Raw genomic sequence first — 25934 nt, 5'->3', positions numbered from 1 at the left:
TCTCCCGTTAAAATCAGATTTAGGCATCCCAACCCTCCCGCCCTGCCGGAGGATGCCTGAATTTGAAGCCTCTTCTCCCGCTGTCCAAAAAAATGGAAGCGGGGGGAGGTGGGGGGTAACGGCGCCAAGAAGCGTGGCGAGCTGCGAGTCCGGGTCCTCTGAGCCCATCTCAGAGGAGCAGCTATGCTGAAGCAGAGTCTGGAGAAGAGGCGACTGCGCAGTGGTGTCCCCCGCTCCGCCTCTGAAGCAGGGGGAAAGTGAGCCACAGAATGGGACGCTCCTTGCTTCCCGCCGCCGCTGCGATCCACTGGCACTGACGCACCAGCCTCTCGGCCTAATCACCTCCCCCGTTCACTAAGCGCATGCAAGCACGCTCCCCCTGCTGTCCAAACACGCCGTCGCCGAGAGAACTGCCAAGACGGGGGGGAGAGCGGAGGCTTCAATACAAGCGTTGAAGCCCTGCCCCCTCCAGTCGCGCCCGAAAGCGCGCCGAAGAGCCTCTGTCCTTTGGTTTCTTCTCCACTCAATACTATTACATGACAGTATTTCATCAAACTTTGCAGTCTGCCAGTCTGTCCATTTTATGAAGGGTGAGCCATTTTTGAAACCCCTTTCAGCATTCCCTCCCCTCCCCCCATGTCTTTCCAGAATTCTGGTAAATTAAAATTGCACCCTGTCTGCATCATAATCTTCTGGACTGTATGTCCCCAAAGAGGAGGTGGAAGTATCAGTCATGGCCTCAGCCTGGTGTTCATTTTTAACTTCTTAATTCTGCTGTATATACGAGGTATCTGCTTAAGAATGTTCAACTTAACTTTTTCCACTAAGAGTTCACACTGTGATTTACAATAAAAAAACCAAGCTATAACAGCACAATAAATGAAGCACCAAGAAGTCACCGACCGTGAAGAATATAACCAAGAAACAGAAGAAGACCCCCTCCTCAGTCAAAATATTTGCTAAACCTCCACAAAACAGGTAAGCATAAAACAGCAATTCATAAAAACCTGGACGGAAAATACACAGGCCTTAGTTTGGCCCCAAAATGAAATTTAACATAGTGCCTTGCCCATCAGCTGATATATATCTTTTTCTTGGTGTTCCACCATTAGGGTTGCCAATCCCCAGGTGGGGGCAGGGGATCCCCGAGTTTGGAGACCCTCCCCCCACTTCAGGGTCGTCAGAAAGCAGGGGGAGGGAAATGTCTTCTGGGAACTCTGTTATTCCCTATGGAGATTTATTCCCATAGAAAATCATGGAGAATTGATCTGTGGGTATCTGGGGCTCTGGGGGGGGCCCTGTTTTTTGGTGTAGAGGCACCAAATTTTCTGTATAGCATCTAGTGCCTCTCCCCAAAATACCTCTAAAGTTTCAAAAAGATTGGACCAGGGGGTCCAATTCTATGAGCCCCAAAAGAAGGTGCCCCATCCTTCATTATTTCCTATGGAAGGAAGGAATTGAAAAGGTGTGCCGTCCCTTTAAATGTGATGGCCAGAACTTCCTTTGGAGTTCAACTATGCTTGTCACAGCCTTGATCTTGGCTCCACCCCTAATGTCTCCTGGCTCCACCCCCAAAGTCTCCTGGCTCCACCCCCAAAGTCCCCATATATTTCTTGAATTGGACTTGGCAACCCTAATCAGATTAGAAATTTCAGCCAGCACAGAATTCCACAGCTCAGTTATTATTGGGAGCTAGGCAAAGCATGCATATTATTCCCACTCTGCAGCTACTCCATTGGCTGCCAATCAGTTACTGGGCTCAAGCTATCACATACAAAGCCTTTCACAGCCTTGGTCCCACAAATCTGCAGGACCAACTCTCTCCCTACGCTCTGCCATGACAATGTTGATCATCTGAGCAGGGCCTTCTACAGGTACCATCCTGAAAATGAGGAGGAAAAGGAGAAATTGGACTTGTATTCCACCCTATACTCCGAATCTCAGAGCGGTCACAATCTCCTTTTACCTTCCCCCCACAAGCAAAATCAACAACTGCCTATACTGTACATACACATTCTCCGTTGTGCCCCCCACCTTATGGAATGGCCTGACAAGGTTAAGAAGGCTCCCATTGTTCTGGCTTTCCGTAAACTATGCAAAACTGAATTATTCAGGATGGTTTTTTCACACAGGTAATAGAGCTGTACTATAATGAAATGGTTTAGACAGATGTTCTGGTAAAGGAACAGGGACTGTATACTATACTGCTGTATATTGTTTGTTGCTGTAACTATGCAATTTCTGTATGTGTAACGTTTAAATACTTATGCTTTGTTTCAGGTTTTCTTCAGCTCTGTTTCACATTTATCCTTGTTTTCAGATTTCTGCAAACCGAAGTCTATTGCACTGTTTACTGAATGTCCCATCGTGCTGGTTGTATTGGACCTACACTATATAATACACCTTAAGTCTCAGTAAGAAAAGCAGACTACAAATAAAGTACATGGATAAATCTGGAAGGAGAGATTTGTTCTGTGAACATGTCCCTTTCACTGTTCACTCAAGTTTACTTAAGGGAAGCAACAGACAACAGCCAGGAGCTAGGTGCCCACACAAGTTCATAGCAAGAAATGAAGAGGTACTTATAATCCTATATTATGAAGAGGTCATATGGATTTGAATCCACCAACAACAGTTTGAATTGCTGCAAGAAGATAAAACTACTTTTTAAAGAACTACTTATAAAATTATCTGCCTGATCTAAAAGTGGTTCTCAGGATCAGGGTATGTCTTATGAACTGTAACGCTTCTATCCAGAAGGCTTTTGCAACCATTTGGCTGGTTGTCTTGTAGCTACAGCGTGGAACAGGCAGCAGGATGTAGTGAAAGGCTGGCTCTTGTGTCAGAGGTAGTACAGAATTGTGAGGAAACCAGGCATGTGCTGGCAAATATCTTGCAACAGCTTCCTAGGAGAAGAAAAGAGGCCTTGGTGCATCCCTAGAGACCTGAAGTGACTGAAATAGTCCTCTCAGACCAATAACCTCAAATCCCAGGCTTTTTGTGGTTCTGGATTATGTAGAGGCTATCAACTGAATAATGCCAGGGGTGGCCAAACTGCAGCTCAGGAGCCATGTCTCTCTCTTTCACACATATTGTGTGGCTCTTGAAGCCCCTACCACCCCATCAGCTGGCTTGGAGAATGCATTTAAAAGTTAAAGCTGCTTTCTTTCCACCGCTCCCTCCCCACTATTTATTTGCCTTCCAGCCTTCCTTTCAGCTCTCAAACATCTGATGTTCATGTCTTGTGACTCTTGAACTTCTGAAATTTATTCCATGTGGCTCTTATGTTAAATAAGTTTGGCTACCCCTGGTTTAGACTAACAGTAAACAATGAACATTGCTAAAGTTATGCATCATAACCCCATTAAACACAGATATTATTACTGGAAACCTAGACTCTCTATTAAAATATAATCATCTTTATTGCTTAATGGCAGTTTGATTTTACCAGAAAGCTCTAGCTTAATTATTGTACATTGGTGCATATGGAAGCACAGATGGTGACTAGTACCTCAAGGAACTATGAATTATACTTCTAAAAGACTGGAAATATCATCATCAGGGCAGGGAAGGGCATATTACTTTCATTCACCCAGAGACTGAGACCTTCAACAGACGATTAAAACAAAACAAAAAAAACCCATGCTATCATTAAAAAATCTAAATGTGAAAAAAAGTTAAACCTATCAAGATATCAGGGTTTATACAAGGATACGACTTCAGGACTGCTGAGATGTATGCAAGTATAAATAACAACTTATAACAGCTTCAGTGCTGGTAAATTACTTTGGTTATGAACAAAACATACCTAGCTTAACACAATCAACCCAAGTTTGAAGGGTAACTCTACAAGACAGATTAAAGGGGATAAGGCAGTGTTGGTCTGAAGCAGATGAACCAGCTTTTTAGTCTAGTGGCATCTTTAACACCAACTAAGTTTTATTCAGGGTATGAGCTTTCATGTGCATGCATGCATATGTCATCAGATACAATGAAATGGAAAACAAAAGTTCATGCATAAAGGTAGATGATGAGCAGTCCTGAAATCATTAAAACTGCATGTTATACCATAGAAAAGTTTCATCTTCAACTATGAAGGGAGACAAATTACAAATGAGCATTAGAAAATACACATTCAGCCAGTTATTCAGAGTCATATTACATAAAATGACAGGAAACTGGATAATGTATAGGAATGATGACTTCCGACATTCTGCATAATTGGTAGGCGTGTTCCAAAATTTATGCTTTTTGGGACCTCATTCTTTCCCAAGTAGAATAGATCACAGGGGTTCATCTAGATAATATACCTGAAATAGTTCTTTTAGAATATTGGCTTGCCCTACAACTAGATAAAACAAATTCTGAAAGGCTGGTGATATTGTTAGCAGTTGCTAAACTTTTACTTACAGCAAAGTGAAAGGACTCTTCAATACCTACAATTGAACAATGGGGCAATAAATTATGGGACCTTTTTACAATGGAAAGAATCAGTAATACATCAATTCCTATTGAGTTTGGTAGACAAAAGAAATTTATTACACTGTGGTCTCCTATTGTTGAATATTTGTCTGCTGCCAAAATAGTCCCCTCTAATCCTTATTTTTATAAAATGTGTTATCTGTAATAGACCTCGGTATACAAAATGTTTTATATCTTTGTACGACTATTAGTTTTGAGTTTGTAGATGGTTTGTTATTTTTAAATAATACATTTATATTTTAAATGAAAAAAAAGGAATGATGACTTCACTGAGAGTTACACTGGACATGATGTCTACCACATGACCGCCACAGAGACATGCAGTCCCATTGCATCAAGTTTCCCCTGGAATCTCCTTTCTGAATTATGGCAGGGGCTCTATTCAAATCAGGACTGCAGCGCAGAGTAGAAAAACAGCTTCTCTATGGCACATAGCCACTCCTCCAACAAGGCTCCTCCAAGCCATTCTGGCTCAGAACAGTAGAGGGAGTAGGCTGAAGCATCTCTGCCTCCCATGTTATATTACCACAGCACTGCAGAATGGAGTTCCCAGAGGGAACTTACAAAGGCAGTGAGATTGTCAGTCAGTCACCAAGGCGGTCATGTAGAAGACGACGACAACTGTAGATTTATACTTCACCCTTCTCTCTGAATAAGAGTCTCAGAGCAGCTTACAATCTCCTTTATCTTCTTCCCCAACAGACACCCTGTGAAATGGGTGGGGCTGAGAGAGCTCTTCCAGCAGCTGCAAGTGGAGGAGTGGGGAATCAAACCTGGTTCTCCCAGCTAAAAGTTCGCACACTTAACCACTACACCAAACTGGCTCTCTGTAGTAGATATGGCATCTAGTTTGAACGTTTAAAGTGTATTATATTGAGAAACTGAAGGCTGCCCTAAATGTACTATACCAGTGCAAGATAGAGAAACAGAAACTTTACCAGTGCAAGGTAGAGAAACTTTCCTCACTAAAGGGGCAGATTAGGAAGTTAAAACAGCCAGGGGGAGGGGGGGGGGAAGAATCTAAGTTGCCTGTTGTTGATGAAGCGAGATATGTTGTAACGATGGAATGGCGGGTTGGCATTCTTGAGCTGGGCAGAGTATGGGAAAGATACACTTCTTCAGATAAAGAGTCATTTTCAACTTAAAGGGAAAACACACTAGCTTCTGTGTTAATACGTCTTGATTGGAGGGAACATGTTGTGATGGGCTTCAGCCCCAGGGACTGGCATCCAGATTGGCTAATGCCCTAGGAGCCCACATAGGGACGAGTTTGAAAAACAGAGCCATTTCTTTGTAGGTTGGGTTATTGCTGACAAAGCACACATGCTCATGTGTGTGTATCAGTGAGGGACAACAGAGAAGAATGATGCCAGAGGACACTTGTAGGTGTGTCCTGGTGCGGGGCCACCATACAACTGGCAAAAAGATGTTCACTAATTGCATGTAACTAGCCAGTAATTTTCTTTTCTGTATTTTGCTTAGCTATACTTGTCTTGTAGCTATCCTAAGTTTGTATAGCTAAACTACTTGTTTAATTAAAGAGCCTCACACTTTCTAACAACCTTGCTACTTGGTGATACTAACACATGTAGCCTTTTAGAAACAAACCTCAGACAACACTAAGAGAGGCAGATTTAGGAATCAAGGAGGACAGAAAAGAGGGGCAAGAGGTCACTTTCTGCCCCAGCTTCCTGGGCTACAAGCTGGCAGGGGAACTCTTAATCAGGGTGGTGCCTAGGTTAAAGGACATAGGAATAGGGTTGCCAGGTCTCACCTCCTTGCCGGCAGGGGGTGGGTGAGAGAGAGAGAGGTTTCCAGGAGCGGGGAGGCAGAGCGATGTTGCCACGCATGATACCATAACATTGGGGATGTTGCCTCAGGTTGTGATTGTTGGGGGTGGGGCTTCCCCTGCCAGCCAGCTGGCTAGTGATGGGCAGGAGCCTGCAGAATCAGGGAATCCCCTGCTCTCAACCAGGGGCTAGCAACCCTAGCACTGAACCATGTAAGGTACACTAGTGACTAACCCCACCCAAACCTCTTTGGTCTTTCTTGCCTGTCAACTCTTCCTTTCTTATTAATTTACTTCCTGTTTCAAAATGAAACCGAGGCAGGCATTTTATATCACATATGCCCCAACAGTTGCAAGGCAAACCAAAATGGCTGCCAATATCTTGTGACGAAATCTCACAAGATCTAAGCATTTTATGGCCTTGTTGTTCTCTTTTATTTCCTTTTAAAATAAAAACTGTAGAAACATTTTGATCCACACTCTGAAGCTAGGTTCAAAATTAGATATCATGTCACTTCAATATAGACAGTGGCAGCCCTCCATAGCATCCCTCCATAGCCCATCAGAAGCTCCCTTATTAACATGAATTGCCAGTCTGTGCCTGCCTCAGTGCATTAAAATAAGATCAAGGTAAGGAATTACCAGATGAATGCCAGGTGTGTTTTCTCATCTTTTATTATTAGCCTAGTTTTTAAAACATTATATCTAATAATGTTATTGTGTTCATATATGAAATGGTATCACGAGGCACAAGTAACAAAATGTGATTTCAAACACCTTACCTATTGCCTTTTCTGTTTTTAAAAAGTAGTTCTTTCATTTCTAACGCTTTTCAAAGTGGGGAGTAGAAAAAAGAATTACTGAAGCCACTAGAATACATTCAAGGATGCAGTCAAGACACCTGTTTTCTTTTGCCATTTTATATTTGACATGCTATTACTGTTTACTGTCTTAGAATATCCTGTTTTATATTCTTATTATCATATCTGTCATATTTATGCATGTATATGTAATTACTCAGGTGGGTTTTTTTTAATGCCAATAAATGTGTATGTATGTATGTACATTCAAGGACGCATGCTTTGTCTATACTTGCTTGCAGTTTTATTCTTATACTGGCATCTATTTCTGCTGATTTTTTCTGTGCCAAAAGCAGAAGAAAAGGTACAAAGCAACAACACAATTCCTGTCCCAAAAGCCTATTATGTGAGATTGTCAAAGTGGAATGGGTCATGGAGTACATACAGTAGAATGGGAGACAGCTGAAACAGCTATGCATCATGGATAATAAGTCTATTGGAAATCCAAAACTGACAGGTTGTAGCGGGTGCAGGAAGGAACATAAAATAGTGAGCCTAGCACAAACTTTGGATAGTGTTGCAAATCACTTCTTGAATGTCAGTACACCTACCATTAGCAAGAATATACCAATTAATCCTTTCTATAATAAAAGTGTAGTGGTATTGGCAAAATGGAGCTCTCCCACTGACTGTGGTGTGTGCTCCATCAACCACTGGCCTGCCAACTGCCACTCAAGGTCTGTTGTGTTCCACTGGCTGAGGACTGAGCCAGGAGAGAAAGAAAGCCTGCCCTTGATTGGCAGACAGAGGAAGGGAACCTGCCAAATAAAGCCTTCTCTCAGTTGGCGCTGCTTCAGTGACCAATTCACAGAGGAAATAAAGTCTTCCCTCTAGCTGAGGGTGGGAGGGGGGAAACTGACACAGAAAACCTTCCATCAATTACCTGAGGGCTCCTCCCCTCTGGGGAATCAAACAACCAGAGAGACAGAGACAAAAAAAAATGGCATCCCTTGTAGGCTTCCCAACCCTCCCGCCCTGGCGGGGGGCCCCAGGATTTCCAGCCTCTTCCCCCGCTCCCCAAAAAACGGAAGCGGGGGGAGGGGGTAAACAGCGCCAAGGAGCATGGGTCCGTAGCGAGCCGCGAATCTGAATTTGCAGAAGGCGGTTCGGAGAAAGAGGTGTGCATGCGTGTGTCAAGCGGCACGCGCAGGTTTCTGCCGCATGCGCGGTGGCTCCGTTCGAGAGCGCGTGCCGTGCAGTTAAGGCGCAGGCTGAGGGAAGGCGGGCCGGCCGGCTCGCAGCTGTCTGGCCTCGGTCTGTGGCGGCGGTGGCGCCCACAGGATGTTCCGAAGCCCCCGGGGCTATGACCTGCCTCCCTGGCTTTTTCAGCGGCGGCTCTCCCTGCACCGCCCTCCGCTCCCTGCTCAAATCCTCGCGGCGGCGCCAACAGCATCATCACCATCAACGGCGCTTCACCGCCCGGTGGAGGCGAGGAGGAGAAGCTTAGACATTAAGGTGAAGCACCGTTGATGGTGATGATGCTGCTGGTGCCGCCGCGAGGATTTGAACAGAGAGCGGAGGGTGGCGCAGGGAGAGCCGCCGCTGAGGAAGCCACGGCACCTCAGTCTGGATGCTTCCTCCGAGCTCCCCTCGAAAGCCGCCGGCAGGGGGTTCCGCCCCTCTCGGGTGGTGGTGGAGGCCAAGAGTTCGAGCAGCAGTGGTACCACTTCGCCAGCCTCTCGGAGGAGGACCTTAAGCAGCTGGTAAGAGGCCTTCCTTGGGTTGACCCAGTGCAGGGGTGGCCAAACTGTGGCTCAGGAGCCCCATGTGGCTCTTTCACACATATTGTGTGACTCTTGAAGCCCCCACAGCCTCATTAAAACTAAAGTTACTTTCTTTCCACCTCCCTCCCCCTCCATCTATTTGCATCCCTTCCTTGTCTTGCAGCTCTCAGACATCTGACGTTCATGGCTTGCAGCTCCCAAACATCTGATGTTTATTCTATGTGGCTCTTGCATTAAACAAGTTTGGCCACCCCTGACCCAGTGCGTGGGGGTGGTGGTAGAGTCCTCAGGTGCCTTGTGGGGAGGGCTGTACCACCTCAGAGAACAGGTGCATGATAGCAGTTGGGGGATGATAGCTTAGACAAAAAGTGGAGGGGGTTCTTTACACACACAAAAATCTGGACTGGAGGGTTTCAGTCTCTTCTCCCTGGGCTGTTGGTATTGTGTTTGCAGAAAGTCCCTTTTTCTGTGCAAGGAGGAGCATTCAGAAACAATACAATCTCATTGGACTACTGTGTGGTCCCTTTAATTGTGATGGACAGAACTCCCTTTGGAGTTCAATTGTGCTTGTCACACCCTTGCTCCTAGCTCCACCCCAATGTCTCCTGGCTCCACCCCCAAAGTCTCCTGGCTCCACCCCCAAAGTCCCCAGATATTTCTGGAATTGGACTTGGCAACCCTAATCCCTTGACAGCAGAACAATGACATTTTATTCTAGGTACTGAAAGAGAGAAAGACAGAAAGAGACAGAATATGGAATCCTGTGTTTAAGATAGGGCCACTGGGGAAGCTGCCTTTGCTTTCCCCTCAGAGCCTGTTGCTAGCCAACCAGGTAGACTTGTTAGTACCCAGGTTCCAGTGGGTGATCCCCCAGTTTTGCAGGCTCCTCCCCACACACCCCAACAACCACCATGTGCCTTTATATCTAAGCAATTGGAAAAGACAATGGCAGCAAAATATACAAAATATAAATATGGCAAAAATATTGTGCAAATCACACTCTTAAATAGTTTGTACAAATTAAATATATTATGAAGAACATACAAATATATTATGAAGAACATACAAAAGTTATCATAAATTCATAAATTTAAAGATTCCAAGTCATGATCCATCTCTATAAATGTTGGAGGAGAGGAACGCCAGGAACTTGATGGCAGACCCTTGAAATATGTTCCAAGATACGTGTCTTTTCGTTGTAAAGGTTGTAAAGCGTGCAAATACTCATTGCAAATAAAAGGGTATGTGGATTCCAAATCCAAAATGACCATCAAATTAACTGTCTCTAACTGTGACTCTAAGGGTGTTACTTATGCCCTGGTTTGTGGAGACTGTTCGAAAATGTATATAGGATGCTCTCGCAGGGCGATTAAGACACGTATCTTGGAACATATTTCAAGGGTCTGCCATCAAGTTCCTGGCGTTCCTCTCCTCCAACATTTATTGAGATGGATCATGACTTGGAATCTTTAAATTTTTTTGTGATACAAAAGGTTGTAATTGGGGAAAGCAGAGGGGATGATTTTCTAAGAACTATGTTACAAAAAGAGGCAAGGTGGATACACCGTCTAAACACTATTGAACCCTTCGGTCTTAATCAACATAATGATTTTTCTTGTTTTATATAGTGTTTGTTGTTTCTGGGATATGTTCTTATAATTTGACTATGTCTCTTGTAAATGGTTGATTAACAACAGCTGTGACTGTCTTTAAGAAAATCTGTGTGCTCAGCAAGATTAAGCCGTCAATTAAGATACTGAAATGGGCATTTGAGAGAGACCTTGGCTGGAAATTTCAGGTTGTTGTATTAACTGTATTTGCATGTTTTTGTCAATATTGCTTTTTTGTAGAGGCTGCTTTTACCGGTCACGTCTGTTATTTACAGTTGGCTTATGAGGAAGCTGCAGGAGCAGCGGAACGCAATTAAAAACCGGTGGTTGCATGAAGGCAAGAATTTCTCCTTCGGAAGCCAACAAGCAACGGAGAGACTCCTTTGGAACTTTGTTGTTGAGTCTTAGTACTCTCTTTGTGAAATTAAGAGACTTTGAGGGGTCCTCCCTGAAATATAACATTTGAGACTTTTGTTTGGCTAAAATGTTCTGAATTTATGATAACTTTTGTATGTTCATAATATATTTAATTTGTACAAACTATTTAAGAGTGTGATTTGCAGAATATTTTTGCCATATTTGTATTTTATATCTAGGCAGGCTTAGTAGAATCCTGCAGACGGTCTCTGTTTTGGACAGTGTGTGTGCCTTTAATTCCTGTGCTTAATACCTGGATGGGAGACTAAAAGGAAAGCTGAATGGGCGGGGCAAATAGGCAGAGTCACCTGGGTCTTCCTGGTGAGTGTGTAAAAGGAACATAAGTAAGCACAGTCCCTCTGGGAGGTAGACAGCTCTGCTTTTGTTTTCTTGTTAGTCTGAATAAGTTGGTTAAAATACAGCAGATGGTTACATACATCAGTTTCAGTGAGTAAGTCGTCCCACTTGAGATCACAGAAGTATGTGCTTGCACAATGTGTTTATACTGGCTGCTTTGTGAGTGTGTGTGCTGCTGGGGGAAAAGAAAATGTATTCGGGGAACTGCACTGCTGTATTTTTATTTATTTTGGGAGATGAATGAGGCAGTCTCATAGCTCCATCCTCAAGGTCCCCAGGTATTTTCTGAGTTGGACCTGGCAACCCTACAACCAGGTTTGGTTCTGTCAGTGGAAGGAGAAGGCCCTTTCCAGGCCTCTTTTGGCCTCTGAGGAAGAACTCCTTGGGGCCAGTCCTGACTAGGGTTGCCAGCTCCAGGTTCGGAAATTTCTGAAGATTTTATGGTGGAGTCGAAGGAAGCCAGACTTTGGGGAGGGGAGAGGCTTCAACTAAATATGCCTTAGAGCCCACCCTCCAAAGCAGTTATTTTCTCCAGGAAGAAAGAGATCTGTTGTCTAGAGTTCATTTGTGATTCTTGATCTTCAGGCTCCACCTGGAGGTTTCCTACCCTAGGCCTGGCAGCACCCTCTGAGTGACTTGAAACCACCTGACTGACATGGCTTAACTAGGCCTGGCTGCTTGCTCCTGTTCAGCAGCAGCCCCTCTATGACAGCCACTGTGACATGGCAGTGTTTCAGAGAAGAGTCTACCAGAACCAGGTTTCTACTGTGGAAGGTAATTGGGTGATTTCAGTCCAACCACATATTTTCAGCCTAGCCTACCTCACAGGGTTGTTGTACAGATCAAAAAGGGGAGAGAAATATGACATAAGCTGCTTTGGTCCCCACCGCAGGGAAAGACTGTCCTTTTTCTAGGTAGAGGCTGCAGAGAGGGAGGAGGAGATGGAAAGCTTAAGGAGAGAGCCAACTCCAGGTAGGGAGATTCCTGGAAATTTGAGGGGTGAAGCCTGGAACCCTTCCCTCCCCACCTCCCCCCTCCACCAAGGCCATGACACTCACCCACAGAAAATTTCTAGAACCCACTGTGTTTCTTGCCACAATGGAGTTTATTACTAGAGCTTATTTTAAAAAGCATGTTGATTATATGTTTGAAAGCATTTCCCCTTGCTTTACCTGTATACCTCAATGACTACAACCTTGCCACTACAAAAGCCTTCAACCAAGCCATTACATTTTTATACTACATAGCTAGCCTAGATCAAACCAGCATTACTTTGTCATAGACACAATACATAGACTGAGGTGACAGAACTATGATAGCCCAAGTATTCACAGTGACCTAGAAAAGATTATGCAGCAGCAGCAGGGCACACTTTCATTGAATAGGAAATGATCATATTAACTGATTTTCCTCACTTAGCAACAACAGAATAGTTTGAACAACATAATGAACATTTATAGACATTTCATCAATGCAAACCTACAGGAGGTTTTGCATTTTGTGTTTTAAAAATACTTTTGTAGCTAGTAGAAAGAACATTAAGTTAAGTAGATAAGCAGACTGGGTGTAATATAATGCTGCAGCAGTTGGACCAGGTTGTTCCATTGAAAACTGGCAGTAAGTTTTAAAAAGTACCATAGCTAAATATTACTTATAGGAAATAGTTGAGACAGTATTACCAAAAAAAAGTTCAGGTTTTTAAAAAATATATATAATAGGAAAAACTACTGCTTTCATAAAATAACTTCACTTTGAAAAAAGGAAAGAGCACATATAAGATACATAAAGAACAGGCTCTCTAATAGGCTTATCCACACTTGTATAGACGTATAATTACTTGGTTAATTATTTAGCAGACTTCTAATAAGGACATTCACCTTCCTTGCTAGAACTCATCAATAAGGCTGACACCTGGAGTGTTCAACAATTTCCTTTTAATAAAATTTCATCCCAATCCTTTACCTTCAAACCACATTTATATTGGGGCTTTCTACTACACAGCTGTTAAAAATATTCACTCCAACTGTACAGCAGATATCTACAGATAGCTGGAGTTAGACTTAACCATGATTCATTCATCATGTTCCATACAAGAAGGGAGAAGGCAGGCAAATGAGTCTGGGAACAAGCCAGGTTTATGGACATCAAGGCTTGATGTTAGCTGAAGGCAACATTCAAATGCAGCCTGTCAGGTTACTACACAGATCCAGGTAGGTAGCCATGCTGATCTTCCATTTCATTTTATTATCAGTTTCACTCCCCTGCCCCACGTGTCAAAGAAGCTTTTCCTCAAGTCTCCAGGAAGGTGGATTAAAAATATAAAAGATAATTCAGGAAAACAACAAAAGCCTCCAATAAGCAATGCAATAGGACTAAGGTTTACAGATCTGAAAAACAATGAATCAAAAATGATCTAATGCAACAAAAGCAGTCTGCGGCATGATGCACCATAATGAAAAAAGGGAGATGACACTGTAGTAGTAGTGGAGACTATATGTACAATAAACAACAGACTGCAATACCATTCCTAAATGGTTCTATTAGATTATGGCTCTAACCCTTTTAAAAATGAATTCCTGAACATTTCTGTTTTGCACCTTCTGAAGTATTCCACATGATAAGAGCCACCACAGATAATTTGCTTGAAGAGACAGTTGTTGATTTTACCCATTTCCAGGATGGCACCTTTAGAAAACTTTGTTCAGAAGAGTGAAGCTCTTGCAGCAGTACAAAGTAGGAGAGGAAGCCTTGCACGTATCTTCAGTCCAAGCCACTTAAAGGCTTTATAGGCGATGACCAGAATCTTGAATTGAGCTTGGTAACTGACTAGTAACCAATGAAGTAACTGAAGAATGAGTGTGACACAGATGGTCTGCTTTGTTCCCAATAGTAGCATTTTGTACCAGCTAAGGTTTCCAAGATGACTTTGAGAGCAGACCCATGTAGAATGAATTACAAAATCTAGCCTCCAGGTAACTATACAATCTACCCAAGTGGCAAGATCAGTAAAATCAAGGGGACATCTTCTGAAGTTAATGAAGTTTAAAGAATGCCTCTTCTGCAGCTGTGCTAACTTGGTTTTCTAGCAATAAAGCTGGATAAAGTATAGTCCACCCCCTTAGCCTGTAATCGTCAGTGAACATCATCTGGACGCCACTACAAGTCAGAAACACAATGTCTCACAAAACCTCAGCCCTCCCAACTAATTACCTCTGTCTTGTCAGGATTAGGTTGTGTATTTCATATAAACTGAGCCAAAAAAAATACCCTATTGGAATTTTTGGATTTTTTTTCCAGCTGATTACTGAGAGGGCTACTGATTCAGGAATCTGAAAATGGCCACCATGGAAAATCCCGAAAATATTTAGGATTTTTTTGTTGAGACCACTGGATATCTGAAAGCAAGAAGCATTTAAGGGGACCAGAATCCCTTTAAATGCCTTTTCCCCTCTCCACTGAAAACAATGGAGGATGGAGGCAGCTCTGTTGGGCAGTCGAGTTTAAACAAGGCTGCCCAGCAGAACATGTGGAGAGAACTGTCACCACAGGACTGGCTTTTAGGCAAGCTCTTGAGAGAACAGCTTTGAGAAAACTATGACTGACTCAAGGTTGCCAAGCAGCCAGTGTGATGCAGTAACAAAACAGGCTAACACGATTTTGGAGCATATCAATAGAAGCATAATATCCAAACTGCAAGATGTCATAAGTCCCACTGTACACTGCACTGGTCAGGCCACACCTGGAAGATTGTGTGCAGTTCTGGAGGCCTCACTTCAAGAAAGATGTTGACAGAATGGAGTGGGTGCAGAGGAGAGCAATGAAGATGATCAGGGGCCTGGAGACTAAGCCCTGTGAGGAGAAGCTGAGGGACTTGGAAATGTTCAGTCTGGAGAAGAGGAGGTTGAGGGGAGAAATGATAGTTTTCTTTAAGTATCTGAAGGGCTGTCACTTAGAGGAGGGGTGGGGAATTGGGTGGGGAAAAGACTTAAGGGGAAGAAAAAAATAAAACCAGAAGTATCATTGAACACATTATGTCTCAGAGCCTCACTTTTTAAAGCCAGCCTTGAATTGTAAATAATTTCAAAAAGTGCTCTTTAAATTCAATTAATTTCTTCTTACTGCTGATGCCAACAGAAGTTCTTAGTTATATAATTAGGAATAAAAATTGTCCAGTTCCTCTCCAGCCAGGAGATAAAATTCTGTTTATGCACCCACAAAACAGCATTCATGCTTAGTGTTGCTTTGTAGGCATATGCATAAAATTATGTTCAATAACGGAGTTAAATCTAAGAAGTACACATAAACAAACTGCACACAACTAAAAATGTTTCTACATTTATCTTTTGGCCAAGCCCTGGACACTAATTATAGCTAATGAAAAGGCTTCCAAAGGGCCTTAAGGCATCAAGAAGCTATGTAGTCCCTCTGCTATTGGCCCATAAAGTCAACAGCAGAGGGACTGAACAGTTGCATAGAGCTGGGAAGCTCCCAAACAATAACAACAAGAGAACTGTGCAATCCCTTTGCTAGTCTGATTAAGTTTGAGGAAGTTTCATAACACAAGTAAACTATAGTTTAAACAGAGACCTTTTTTATGCCCCCTGTAAACCTGCCCTCCAGTGATCACCACTCTGGGCCTGTCTCAACTGTAATATTTTTATTTTATTTATCCATATCCCGCCTTTCTTTCTAATAGGGACCCAAAGTGGCTTACATCATTCTCCTCTCACATCAATCCTGTAAGGAAAGTTAGGCTGAGAAAGCATGACTGGGCCAAGGTCACCCAACAAGTTTCCATAGCATGAATGAGGATTCAAAGCTGGGTCTTCCAGATACTAGTCTGACATTCTTAACCACTACACCACACTGGCTGTCATTTCTGCAGCTCTAATGGTAGTTATTTATTTTGCATTTAACACAAGTTAGACTTTCAGAAAGTTCAAAGTATATATTTTATGTTTATTACTTTGCTTGCCTCTGTGAGAAGTAGCTTGCCACTTCCAAGGTGGGAAACCCTAGATGTTTGGGGGTGGAACCTGGGGAGGATAGTGGGAGCCTCAGCGAGGTATAATTCCATAAAGCCTAGCCTCCACAGCATCCATTTGCTCCAGAGAAACTCCTCTGTAACCTGAAGAACAGTTGTTATTCCAGATCTCCAGGCCTCATCTGAAAGATGTCAACCAGACAGGACACTGTTTACCTGTTGGAACATGCATTACATTTATATCCCACTTGCCTTCTTCAAAAAAACCTGAGGTGGTATCCTCAGGATTCCCATGATGTCTCCCATGCAAGCACTGACCAGATATGTTTGATGCCACCAAGGTTACTGAGAAATGTCCCTACCATCTATATCATGTCACCAATTATAGATTTCAGCAATATAAGGCAAGAAAATGGATACATATCTGTACAAAACTTGTACCTAGAATTCTGTTGCCATGAATATTCTGCCTCCATTTTGTTGGCTTCAGTTTCTATCCCAAGGTCAGTGACCAGAAAGGTCTAGCCCTTGTCTGGGGGCTGTTCCAGAGAGTATTTGAACACACAAAGCTACCTTACACTGCATCAAACCATTAGTCCATCAAGGTCTGTATTGTTTATGCTAAATGGCAGTGGCCCTTCAAGGCCTCAAGTACAGGGCTTAGCTTTATTCCTTTAATTGAAGATATCAGTACAAAGGAAATCAGTCAGAAAAAAAAATAAGCAGAAAAGATGACTTCACATGATGGATTTTTGCTATGATGTACCCTGACTAACTAGCTCCATTGCAGAAAGGTGCAGTTCTGGTGCAAAGGAAAAATTCTGAGAAAATTGACCAAATCACAGACAGCTCTACAACTATTATTATAAGCATATTAAGCCAACCAATGTGATACTGGGCTCAATAATATGTTGTCTTGCCTTACCCTCACCTAACAAAATAAATCCCACTGACTTTAATTTCCAAAGTAATGATGTTGTGTACTCCCACAGCTGACACAATTACTTGCCTGTTACCCTCTCCCCTTCTGGCCTTTCTTAGCTGGAAAGTCTTCCACAATGAAAGCTCCACTCATACAAACTTTCTCCCCCATGTGTCAATTGAAAAGTTTACACTTGACCTCATCCAACAAGCTTGGGAAAATTAAACTCTCACTTTCATGATCTGAACTCTGACAAGAGCAGCTTCCACCATTCCAACATAAGCTAGGTTTCTGAACTATACACTCTTATTTGCTCCCCAAACCTAATATGCTTTCTTCTCTGATCTCCTTTGATTGTTGCCTGGATTCACACTGTGCACCCTCACCAAGAGATTGCTCCTGGAACTTGAACCACCAGATACATGGATGTTTACAAGCCACCCCAAACAACACCCCCATGCAGAATAGAGTGGGTAATATATCCCTCCTTTCCTCAGTCTTCTGTTCTGAAGTTCTGTTGGGTTTTTGATGAAATTTCACTTCCTGTTGTCATGAGTTAATTAAGTGTCTGTATATGCATGCTGATGTTTAGCCAATGAGATTGGTAGAGCCAAGGCTAGGTGCCAATATGCATAGTGACCATTGAGGGAGAGCCCTAATAGGCTAATCCATATATTTGGGTGTTGGTCTAAGGGAAAAACATTTGGTCAGTTTTATTGCCCTTTGTGTTAAGCCCTTAGATCTCCATGCAGTTGAAGCTGAGACTAGAGAGAGTCGAGATGTAGCTTAGAAGTTAGGTAGGATATTGAATCCTTTCTTGTTTTCTAGAAATCCCAGTCATCCCTTTCCTCATTAGTAAAGTAAACTACTTTTATTCTTAAACCGTGTGCCTGGCTGTTATTTGTGGTTCTCTCCACATTACTCTGCTAATTGTATATCTAAACCCTAACAGGTTCATGTTGCACAGGTCTTTCATTTGTACAGGCAGTGTGGGCATTGTCGTATTTGGTGCTGTAAAGTATTTGAACACATGCAGTAAGAGACTTGATCTCAAACTTCAGTTACAATTACTGGGAAAAGGACTTAAAACACAGAAAGGATTCCTCTATATGCTACAGCTCATTTGGGCTGGAGAGTTTCCATTAACTTGTTCATGGTTTTACTAATTTTGAATTCCCAATGTTTGGGAGTTTCCAAAAGTTTATTCCATGGAGCAGTAGCTGAGATCATACTCAGTTCCCCTAGAATCCTAAAAGTCTCCCATTGAAGGGTTCTGTCTCTCTTGTTCGAGAAACAGCTGAAAATATAGCAACTGAATAGACATAGGCAACAGTATGAACTAACAGAATTTCTGGGGAAAGGTAACTTCCTCCTAATTCCCCTAAAATTCATATTAGGAGAACGCCAGTGCACCTCTTTGTAATCAGAAATTTACATTACAAAATAAAAATTTGCTACACTGATCATGAGCTTATTATGGTTTATGCTAGTTACTGTATTCATCTAATATTACAAATTAAATGTTACATCAGCAATACAAATACATCAGCACACGTATTTGGATCAAGATACAAGCATGAAGTACCTAAGCACTCTGTTAACTTTTACGAAGCTGGATGCAACAGGAAAGTCACTTTAAAGAAGCTGTGTCTTAAAATAGAAGTATTAGTGGAGACAAGGACTGAGAAGAAGGAAGGAGAAAGGAAAAAGTAAGGCTATGTTATAGTTACTCATCACATCGCCTATGAAAGACAGCAAGTTACCTCACTCATTCATCTTATGAGAAAAAAATAGGCAAGCAAATATTTTATACTGAAGTGTAAGCTTAAAGTAATACAAGCATGGCTAGACTTTACATATGCTTCCTTCAGCCCTTCCTCCTGCTGCAACCAGAAATTCCAGCCTCCAGGTGGGACCAGGGGATCCTCCAGAATTACAGCTATCCAGACTACAGAGATCAGTTCCCCTGGAGAAAATGGCTGTTTTAGAGGCTGGATTCTATGGCATTGTACTCCACAGAGGTCCCTGTTCTTCCCAGGCTTCGTTCCCAAACTGCACCTGGCAACCTTATCCCTCCATCCCCCAATAGTGGCCAGGGGGGATCTGACAACACAACATGGAGCAGTTCAGAAGGCGATAGACTTACCAGATTAAAAACAGTTTCTACAATATCCCTGTTGGACACTTCACCAACTTCCACCAGTCCTGTCAGAACAGCAAATTTCATCCTGATGCCCCGGATAGGAATTCCTGGATTCAAAGGCTGTAACTGGCTCCCAGTTTCAGTGGTAGTTCTTTCTTTTCCTCCACCAGTATTACTTCCCTCTCTTCCATTATCACCTGTTGGCTGAGGAGGAGAAGCTTGTTTCTCTTCACTAGCCATGGTAAGTTCACTTAAAATTGCCAAAGGAAGCCAGTCCTTCAGAAATAAGAGTGTTCAATCACCAGTCCTAGAATTCTTGTTCGTTCTTCCTTCCTTGCCAGCAGGATCCGTAATCCTTGATACCTAAAGATTCCATACAGCAACAATCTTTATGCAAGCAAACACGGTTTTAAAGACCTGAAACCCTGCGGTCTAACTGTACAACTCTCCTCCATTACCTTTGCTCACACCCGCTCCCCACCCCTCCCTCCACTCCGCTCCCAGGAAATAAGGGCAGGCGCAACTGCATCATGCAGGTAAGCGCCTCCCTGCTGCATTCTTGGTAGAACATTAAACTTGCGCGCAAGGAAGCCGAGCTGGACTCCGAAAGAGAATTTCTTAAAGAGAATTCGCTCCTCCTCCTTGCCCGGTTCTTCTTCTGCAGTGCCTCCTGTCCCCGTCCTTGCACCTCACCAGCTGAGGCACCAGAAAGCGGGCTGCCCCTTGCCCCTCAGTCAGTCACAGGTGCAAGGACAAAGTAGGGCCGGCAAGGAAGTTCAGACTCACCCGGCTCCGCTTCTCGCTTCGACTGCAAACGGGGCCAAGGGGGAGTGAAAAGGCTCTTCTGACGCCAGGCGGCTTCAAGGGGCGGGAAGGTGTTGCTTCTGTGCTACCCCCACCACCTTAGCACTGCCTGCCCGGATCGGGAGGCGGGGGGTGGAGCTTCAGTGCTAGGAAAGGAACCCGAAGTTTGTGCAGCCGCCTCACTCCGCAGCCGCCGCTTGCTCCTCCATCGCTTGCTTCCTGCCCGCCTCAGCAGTTGCTACTGCTGCTCTCTGCCGCCATGACAGCGCTGAGCTAAGCCCCAGGAGTGTTGCCCGGCGAGTGGCTGTGCGCCTGCGCAGCACGGAACGGGAGGGGCGGGGAGGCGAGAAGGGCGCAGCGGTTCAGGGAAAGGCGGTGCCCGCGCAGGCTCAGGTGAGTTCAGGTGTGGCCAGGTGAGCGGCAGGCGCAGCCTAGGAGGAAGGGAGGGAAAGGTCTTTCATCATTTTTTCCTCCTGCAGGAGTGGATGGAGTTCTCAGCAAACGTCGCTGTGAGCAGCTGCTAAGAAGGAGTGCCGTGTTAATCCTTTTCTAGTTTCGGATTAGGCTAAAGTAAACTCTGAATCCAGAGCCGCCTGCCAGAATGTAGACAGTTCCGGAAAAATTGAGAGCGAGGAGATAGGCAGAGTGGACTGTGAAATATTAGCTTTGGAGTTCACGAACTGCCATCGTTATTTTAAAACACTACATTTAAAATGTATTCTTGATGAAGCGTCTGTTTTATTCAATTTATAGGGAGCTGGGTGAACCCAGCAATTAATCACATTAATTTATAATGGAAGTTGTTGTTTCACCAAACATGAATAATTTTTTGCACTTGTGACAAATGTAAAAACTGGTATAATTTAGAATGTTGGGGTTTTTTAAAAAAAATTATTTGGCTCTCCAGTTCTGTACCACAGTTAGGTCAAGCATAAACATGTACAAATATGCATGTACAAAAAATTCAAACATTTTAGTCTAGTGGTATGCATGCTTAAACTTTGTAGTAAGTCCCACTGAAATCAATGGAACTTCTGAGTAAATTATATAGGGTCAGTCTGTGTATGGCATAAATGAAAATCTGTAGCATTGGCTCCAGAGGTTTGCACTGATGGGTCTTGAACTACATTTCCCATTATGTGGTACAGTTCTGCTGTAACTAAATTGAGAATGGCAGATGTGTATAGAGCAGGGGTGTCGAACTCATTTGTTATGAGGGCCAGACCTGACATAAATGAGACCTTGTCGAGCCAGGCTGGGTCGTTTTGGGCTGGGCCATGTGTGTATCTATTTAAGAATAGGTAGCAGAGATATAAACTTTTTAAAAGACACAAACATGTCTAACAATTTTTTAAAAAAACAACTTAAAATAAAACCTGTTTAAAAATAAGAACTTGTCGGTCTTAAAGGTGCTTTCTTTGTATCTCTCCCATGGGATCCAGGGAACTTGGCAAAGGAAGCTCTGGCTCTTTCTCTCCCTCCCCAGGGACCAGGAGGGGGAAGAGCCTCAGCCAATGGAGAAAACTGAGGTTTTGCTCTGTAGCTCCTATGCAATTGAGCAATCCTTGCAAAGCAAGTTGAGTTGCAGAAGGAAGCAAGAGAGAGGGAGAAGGAAGCAGACAAGAGACAGTTGCTCGGGGGTCTGATAGAAGCCCTCCAGGGGCCTGATTCAGCCCCCGGGCCACGTTTGACACCCCTGGTATAGAGTATAAGGCAGAACTAAATTGAACATTGGAAGTGCATTACTCAGTGTTTTTTGTGCTTTCATGGGCCATGACAGTATGGTAAATGGACATATCTCTGCTTAGATTATGATGAATTTAATGTGAAAGATGCAGTGAGAATATTTCTGGACCATGGATATTGTTTTGGTAACCAGAGTAACAGTTGCCTAGTCATGACACATAGTTATGATGACCATGTTGTACTTTCCTCCAATGCAATATCTTTATTTTCCTTCATGGTGATTATTTCTAAATAGGAAACTTTTACTATGTGAAGAGTTCTGACAGCCAGCCCATAAGCAAAAGGCTACAACACTCAAATATGTAGGTGTGAGACATTATCTGATAACTCCACCCACTGTTGTCTTTTTTTCTTCACCAGATTCTTGTTTCTTTTTTCCCCTTTCTCGACAAATGATTCATCTTGTCAATAGTTGTCAAAACTCCAGTGAATAGGCCTGAACTTACTTAGCATCACTTTACCTGATCCACATATTGTGCTTCATATCATTACAAACTTCAGTATCAAAAATTGTATCCTAGGAAATGTTCTTAGGATGACACTGTAAGTGGTGATGTTCTTCTGCAGTATTTAGAAGGGTTAACTGGACTGGAAAGAAAAATTGTAGGTGTCTACAGTGTAAAGTGGTGTGACGGTAATGAACGGGTTAACAAGAAAACTAAGGACGCATAGAGCCTGCGTCAGGTGACCTGAGGCTGGGGGCCAGAGTGCTCGGAACTCTGAGGTGATTGACAGCTAACGGCTGAGGGCAGTTAGTGAGAGACGGAGTCTGAGGGAGACTGCTGAAGAGAGCAGTTGGTCTGAGAAGGAGCTGAGACAGGAGCTGAGGAGAGTCTTCGAGAGAAGCAAAGCTCACTGTTCACTCTATTTAGACAGCCACGGGGCTGTGTGTGACTAGAGAAGAGTCACAGTAAAGGACCTGAGAGGTCACATACACAGAGACACTTCTCTTAAGAGCTAAAGAGGGAAAGATGTGGGTCTAGAAGTCTGAAGGGCTGGGAGAAGAGACACCAGTCGACTTAAGGGACTTAGCACATTATACCCAAGAGGGCAACCTAGAATAGTGTTGGAGAGTGAAATCTAGATGATCTGTGAAACCTGAAAGACCTAAGCGAAATTGATATTATAAAGCCTGAACTACGAAGAAACTGTTAACTGCTTGAGATACAATATAGCCCATGTATATAATTCCCATTCACCAGCTGAAGACGGTGTGTGTATGTTAATAAATTTCTGTGGTTCACTTTAAAGTTCTCTGGTGCCAGTATATTGGGAAAACTATCAAAACTGCTGTGGTCCCCTACCTATAAACTGAGTTTATATCCATCTGAAAGCAAAACAAAAACCCCGAAGAGACTAGTAGTGAGAAATCCATATTACACCCACCCCTTGCGTTCCATAGCCGTGAGGTAAAATTCTAGAGGAAGAACTGAGGCTGAAGTGAGGCTGGGGTAGCCATAAGCCGCATATAGAAGCAATCCAATGAGACCGCAAGGTGCGCTGTTATAAGTGGTCCGAGAACAATTAAATGAAATGAGATGCAGTAAAATATTTCTGTTGTCTTTACCAACAGCTTTATATATGACTATAATGCTGTATATGAATTAATAAAATATATACTTTGAATATATCTGAGTCTTATTTGCATTATAAATTAGTTTGTGTTTAATTTAGAAGAGAGCACTTCCAATAACACTGCAAGCACCCTTTGCATCAAGCAAAAACTGACTCAGTCTCATCTACTGAATCATCACTGCTACTTCTGGTTTTATTTTTTTCTTCCCCTCAAGCCTTTTCCCAATGTGCTATTCACATTCAAACTCATGGCTGAGAAGTGACATTTAAATAAATTTGAAGAATACATATTTAGCAATTCAGGTTCAACATATCAGCACAGAAACATCCATGAGATTGCAAAGCCACATTTCTCATATGAAACCCTGACATTTATATATGAATGCACGTGGTTTGGAGGAGTTCCTTGTGTGTAACCACATTGTGTGTTTTTTTGTGTTACTGCTGTTGAACTTCCTGTTATTTTATTTTCCTGGGTTCAAAAGTCAAATCAGTAACAAAAACCACAGGATGTGTTTGTTGCAAACCCTCATCAGTTACAGAACTACTTGTTTATTTGAAACAGCTTGCTGTTATGTTTCATGGGGTTATTCTAAATAAATGTGTATACAATTCCAGCTATGCAATTCCAACTGTGTGTGTGTGTATACACACACACTCACAGGTAAGCTCAATTCAACTGTGTGTGTATGTATATATATATATATATTTACTCACAAGTAAACTCCACTTTATTCATGAAAAAATTGATATGACTGGAACCGTAATGTTTAACATATCACAGAACTTTTTTGGTACAGCCTTGGAAACCAGGTAGGGGTAGATCTTGAAAGGGTAATTATCATAGAATCATAGAGTTGGAAGGGGCCATATAGGCCATCTAGTTCAACACCCAGCCCAACGCAGGATCAGCCTAGAGCATCCTGAGCCTTTCGTGGGGAGGGCAGGATATAAATTGAATAAAATAAATAAAATCCCTGACAAGTGTTCATCCAGCCGCTGTTTAAAGACTCCCAGTGAGGGGGAGCTCACCACCTCCCTTGGTAGCTAATTCCAGAGTCAAACAACTCTTACTATACAGTTTTTTCCCCCTAATATCCAGCCAGTTCCTGCCATCTTGTACACTTCCACCCACTTTTCCAGTGTGTTTCCAGAGCCCCATGGCACAGTGGTAAAGCTGCAGTACTGCAGTCGGAGCCCTCTGCTCATGGCCTGAATTCGATTCCAGCGGAAGCTGGTTCAGGTTGACTCAGCCTTCCATCCTTCCGAGGTCGGTAAAATGAATACCCAGCTTGCTGGGGGGAAAGTGTAATGACTGGGGAAGGCAATGGCAAACCACCCTGTAAAAAGGTCTGCCGTGAAAGCAGCATCACCCCAGAGTTGGAAACGACTGGTGCTTGCACAGGGGACCTTTCCTTTTTAGTGGCCCCGTGGCGCAGAGTGGTAAAGCACCTGTGTTCGATTCCGGTGGAAGCTGGATTCAGGTAGCCAGCCCAAGGTTTACTCAGCCTTCCAAGTTCGGTAAAATGAGTACCCAGCTTGCTGGGGGAAAAGTGTAAAAGACTGGGGAAGGCAATGGCAAACCACCCCGTAAAAAGTATGCCATGAAAACCGTGAAAACAACGTCACCCCAAAGTCAGAAATGACTGGTGCTTGCACAGGGGACCTTTCCTGCCATCTTGTACACTTCCACCCACTTTTTCAGTGTGTTTCAGAATTCTCTGTCTTCTGGTGTGTTCACTGCTCCTATTTGATGTCATCTGCAAATTTAATTAGTAGCCCTCCACACCCTCATCAAGATCATTGATAAAAAAAATATTAACATACCAGGACCAGAACCAAACCCTGTGGGCACCCCACTGGAACCTCCCTCCATTCAGAAGAAATGCCATGGGCAACTACTCTTTGAGTGCAGTTCTCCAACCAGTTCCCTATCCACCTAACTATCCTAAAGTCCAGTCCACAGTCCTCTGGTTTACCCATCAGAACATCATAAAGAACCCTGTCAAAATCTTTTCTGAAATCCAGGTAAACAATATCAACAGCATTCCCTTGAGCCAGTAAGCTCTTCACTCAGTCAAAGAAGGAAATGAGGTTGGTCTGACAGGACCTGTTGGGAACAAATCCATGCTGAGTTCTGCAGTTCACAAAGTTGTCCTTTAGATGCTCTTTAAAATCTGTTCTTCCCTGGGATACAGATCAGACTGACTGGCCTGTAGTTTCCTGGGTTATCCCTCCTCCCTTTTTAAAAAAAAAACTGAGATAACATCTGGTCTCTTCCAGTCTTGTGGAACATCTCCTGTCTTCAAAGATGTCTAGAAGATGATGGACAAAGTCTTTGCAAGCTCTCTAGGTCCAACACAAATGGGAATTTGTGGGGCCAGACCATGTGTGTCAGGTGTCATAAAATGTAATGTGAGGTAGCAAAGATATAAACTTTATAAAAGGGCACAGACAAACATGATATTTTTAACTTAAAATACAAACATGCTTAAAACTCTTGCAATGTTTTGTTTAAAAT

General features: G+C 43.1%; 1 protein-coding gene across 1 annotated transcript in view; it reads right to left on the bottom strand.

The window, feature by feature from the left end:
* Window positions 1-20524, bottom strand: part of LRBA (LPS responsive beige-like anchor protein) — a 630809-nt gene extending 610285 nt beyond the window's left edge. Inside the window, exons 1-2 of the mRNA XM_060246657.1 lie at window positions 20075-20524; window positions 19292-19651 (exon numbers count right to left, since the gene is read on the bottom strand). Coding sequence (XP_060102640.1) covers window positions 19292-19528 — 237 coding nt within the window. The 5' untranslated portion in view covers window positions 19529-19651; window positions 20075-20524. The remainder of the gene's footprint in view (window positions 1-19291; window positions 19652-20074) is intronic.
* Window positions 20525-25934: the final 5410 nt, after the last annotated feature.

Source organism: Heteronotia binoei, chromosome 9, assembly GCF_032191835.1.
Source record: "Heteronotia binoei isolate CCM8104 ecotype False Entrance Well chromosome 9, APGP_CSIRO_Hbin_v1, whole genome shotgun sequence".
In the NCBI taxonomy this organism is placed as follows: domain Eukaryota; kingdom Metazoa; phylum Chordata; class Lepidosauria; order Squamata; family Gekkonidae; genus Heteronotia; species Heteronotia binoei.
Note: the sequence above shows the minus strand (reverse complement) of the source record. Positions and strands in the feature narration are given on the sequence as shown.